General features: G+C 43.8%; 1 protein-coding gene across 1 annotated transcript; it reads left to right on the top strand.

Moving 5' to 3' along the window:
- Positions 1–810: 810 nt before the first annotated feature.
- Positions 811–1,386, top strand: LOC131675384 (uncharacterized). The gene has a single exon (XM_058954353.1). It carries the CDS (start codon positions 811–813, stop codon positions 1,384–1,386), a length of 576 nt encoding a protein of 191 aa, XP_058810336.1.
- Positions 1,387–3,064: the final 1,678 nt, after the last annotated feature.

The following is a 3,064-nucleotide window of genomic DNA, read 5'->3' as shown; positions in this document are numbered from 1 at the left end:
ACCAACATCGTTTTCCATTAACTAAGATAAGTGTTCTTCTTCCTTTTCTCGCTCTCTCTGCTTCAATAAATAAACATACGCTTGCGAACAAACGGTTTCGCTTTCCACTTATAATGATTAATTCCATTTTAATTGAGTTAATTCTAGCGTTTTGGTTTCTTTTTTGATTTTTGTTGTCTGCTTCTTGTCAAATTAAGTAAATCAATCAAACTAAAATTCGATCGCGCATTGATTAGTACTCGAGTCATTGTTAGCATTTCATGTTTATTCGAATTTAGCAAGCAATTTACAATCCACTAGGGATTAATTACCATTAAATAAGTTTGTAGACAATTGTTTGACATTGTTTAATTATTCAGTTAGAATTTCGTTGTCCGTTTCAATCATATGTTTTTTCTCTTTTCTTCTTTGAAACCTCAATTAACGTCAATTTCAATTTGATTCATATCGCGTTATTTTGATCCAATAAATACTCAAAATGAATAACGACGAAGTTATTCCAGTCAGCGGCAACGCAGAAAAACGCTTAATTTATATCGAACAGAAATTTAATAGGTTTACAAAAACGTTGAAATCCCTCAAAGAATACTTAGCAAGGGGATCGCCAGATGCGACGAACGCGGAGTTACGAATAAATTCCCTTTCGACCATATATCAAGGTTATTCAGCGAATCGCGAAGAACTTCTTTCGATGCAACCCGAGCATCCCCACATTGCTGTATTCGACGAACTCGAATCAGAATATTTCGAAGTAGCGAGTCGAATATCGAAAATGAACAAACCCCAGCGATCCCTCTCGCGAATTCCACTATGCTCAACGGAAATAACACCGCTACCTTCATCGAGAGAACTGACGTGGCGAAACTCGCACCGTTGACGGTACCCAAATTCGATGGGAACCACAAAAACTGGGTCCCCTGGAAGGCCAACTTCCAAGCGCTTATACACGATCGTCCAGGAATGGCGGGAAGCGTCAAACTGTCCCAACTTCAAAATGCAGTTCAGGGTTTAGCAGCGACCGTAATAAAGGAATTCTGTCTTGACCCCAGCGACGTCAGCTACGGCTTAGCTTGGGAAGCGTTATGCAACGCTTACGATCAACGACGTGTTCTGGTCAACGAGCACTTCGACGCTCTGCTAAAGTTAGCTCCCGTTCAAAATCCAACAGCCGAAACCACAGCCACCCTTATGTACACCGTCCGTCAGCACGTCAGCATGCTCAAAACAATGAACATTGCGATCTGCGACGAGTTTGTCTTGCGAATTCTCGAGAGATGCCTGCCCGGGTATCTCCTGTCGCGATGGATGGATAAACACTCAAATCGCGAAATCCCCAAATTGGAAGAGTTATACATCTTCGTTCAGGATTCAATATTTAAACAATGAGCGATAGGTGAACTTCCGAAACGAGACTACCAGTCCAAAAGAAAGGGGGCAGGCAGCAAGGCAGAACCCCCGGCAAAGGTCTCCAAAAACATTGCCAACACACTCGTTACTACCTCGACGACCAGCAACAACGCGTGCGTCCAATGCGGTCAATCCCACAGGCTCTACAAATGCGAAAAGTTCAATAAAGCGAAATTGAACGAAAGGTGGGAACTCGTCAAAGCAAAGGGGTTATGTCGCAATTGCTTATACGTCCACTCCGCTTCCTGTACCAGCGAAAAAAGGTGCAAAAAATGTCATAAGGATCATCATACCCTTCTACACGCAGATAAAAAATCAGGTTCATCTACCCCTCAACCCGCGAACGATTCAAAACCGTCCGGGACGTCTCAGTCATGACTAAGCCACCAAACATTCGCGTCAAGCGCATACCTTCCCGATTCTCAACTTATGACTACAGCAGTTTTAAGCTTTCAGTCAAGCCGAGGAAAACATCTCATGGCACGCTCACTACTAGATTCATGTTCTAACGCAAACTTAATGACTCAATCTCTTATCAATCGTTTACAATTACCAGTTAAACAATGCTTTGTGAATATCGGAGCAATAGACAATGCGAATATTGTCTCAGAAAAATACACTACTGCCACTTTCTATTCTACATATAATGATTCTAAATATCAATTAAACTTTTTGATTGTACCTAAAATAGCTGAGAAGGTGCCTAATGAGTCTTTCCCTCGGGAGAAATTCAACATCCCCAAGAACATCAAATTAGCAGATCCCCAATTTCACATACCCAGACCGGTCGATGTCTTGCTAGCGTCAGGTCCAACTCTGTCTTCTCTTGCCATAGGGCAAATCAATTCCCAACTCCGTTTCGTGCAATACAGTGAGGTTAGATTCACACCTAGAAAGATTCATGGCGATGGAAGAAATGGATTATCAACCCATCAAGTCAGAAGAGGACGTAGCATGCGAAAGGTACTACGTTCAAACCACGACACGCGACGCTTCGGGTCGCTATATCGTTCGTCTGCCGTTTCGATCAGGCAAATTCGAACTAGGTTTGTCAAAACACCAAGCGTTACAGCGTTTTCAGGCGTTGCAGCGCAAATTTGATGCTAACTCCAGGTTCCGAGCAGAGTACGAAAGGGAATTCAACGGGTACCTGGAACTTGGCCACATGACGCTGTGCGAGGACGACAACAACGATGGTTACTACTTGCCTCACCACGCGGTGATCAAAGAGTCCAGCGAAACGACGAAATGTCGTGTCGTTTTCGACGCTTCTGCAAAATCCTCCACGGGCATTTCGTTGAACGATATGCTGTTGACTAGACCGACCATTCAGGAAACTCTGTGGAAGCAAGTTTTGCGATTCCGTTCTCATCCCTTCGTCATCACTGCCGACATCGAAAAGATGTACCGACAAATCTGTCTTCATCCCGACGATAGGAAGTTCCAGAAGATCTTGTGGTACCACGAAGGCGAAGTTCGAACCTTCGTTCTCAACGTTGTAACTTTCGGGGTGAAGTGTGCTCCTTTTCTCGCAATTCGAACATTGCATCAATTAGCCGTTGATGAAGAGAGCAGATTCCCAAGAGCGGCAATGCTACTTCGTCGAGACTTCTACGTTGACGATTTCCTTTCAGGTGCAGACACGCTGGAGGACATC

This window comes from Phymastichus coffea, unplaced genomic scaffold (assembly GCF_024137745.1).
Source record: "Phymastichus coffea isolate CEN01 unplaced genomic scaffold, Cenicafe_Pcof_1.1 PCOF00020, whole genome shotgun sequence".
NCBI lineage: Eukaryota > Metazoa > Arthropoda > Insecta > Hymenoptera > Eulophidae > Phymastichus > Phymastichus coffea.
The sequence above is the reverse complement of the archived record's forward strand: the minus strand, read 5'-3'. Positions and strand labels throughout refer to the sequence as shown.

Excerpts from the sequence above, each read along its gene's own strand:
- LOC131675384 (XM_058954353.1), top strand. The coding sequence starts at position 811 with ATGCTCAACGGAAATAACACCGCTACCTTCATCGAGAGAACTGACGTG.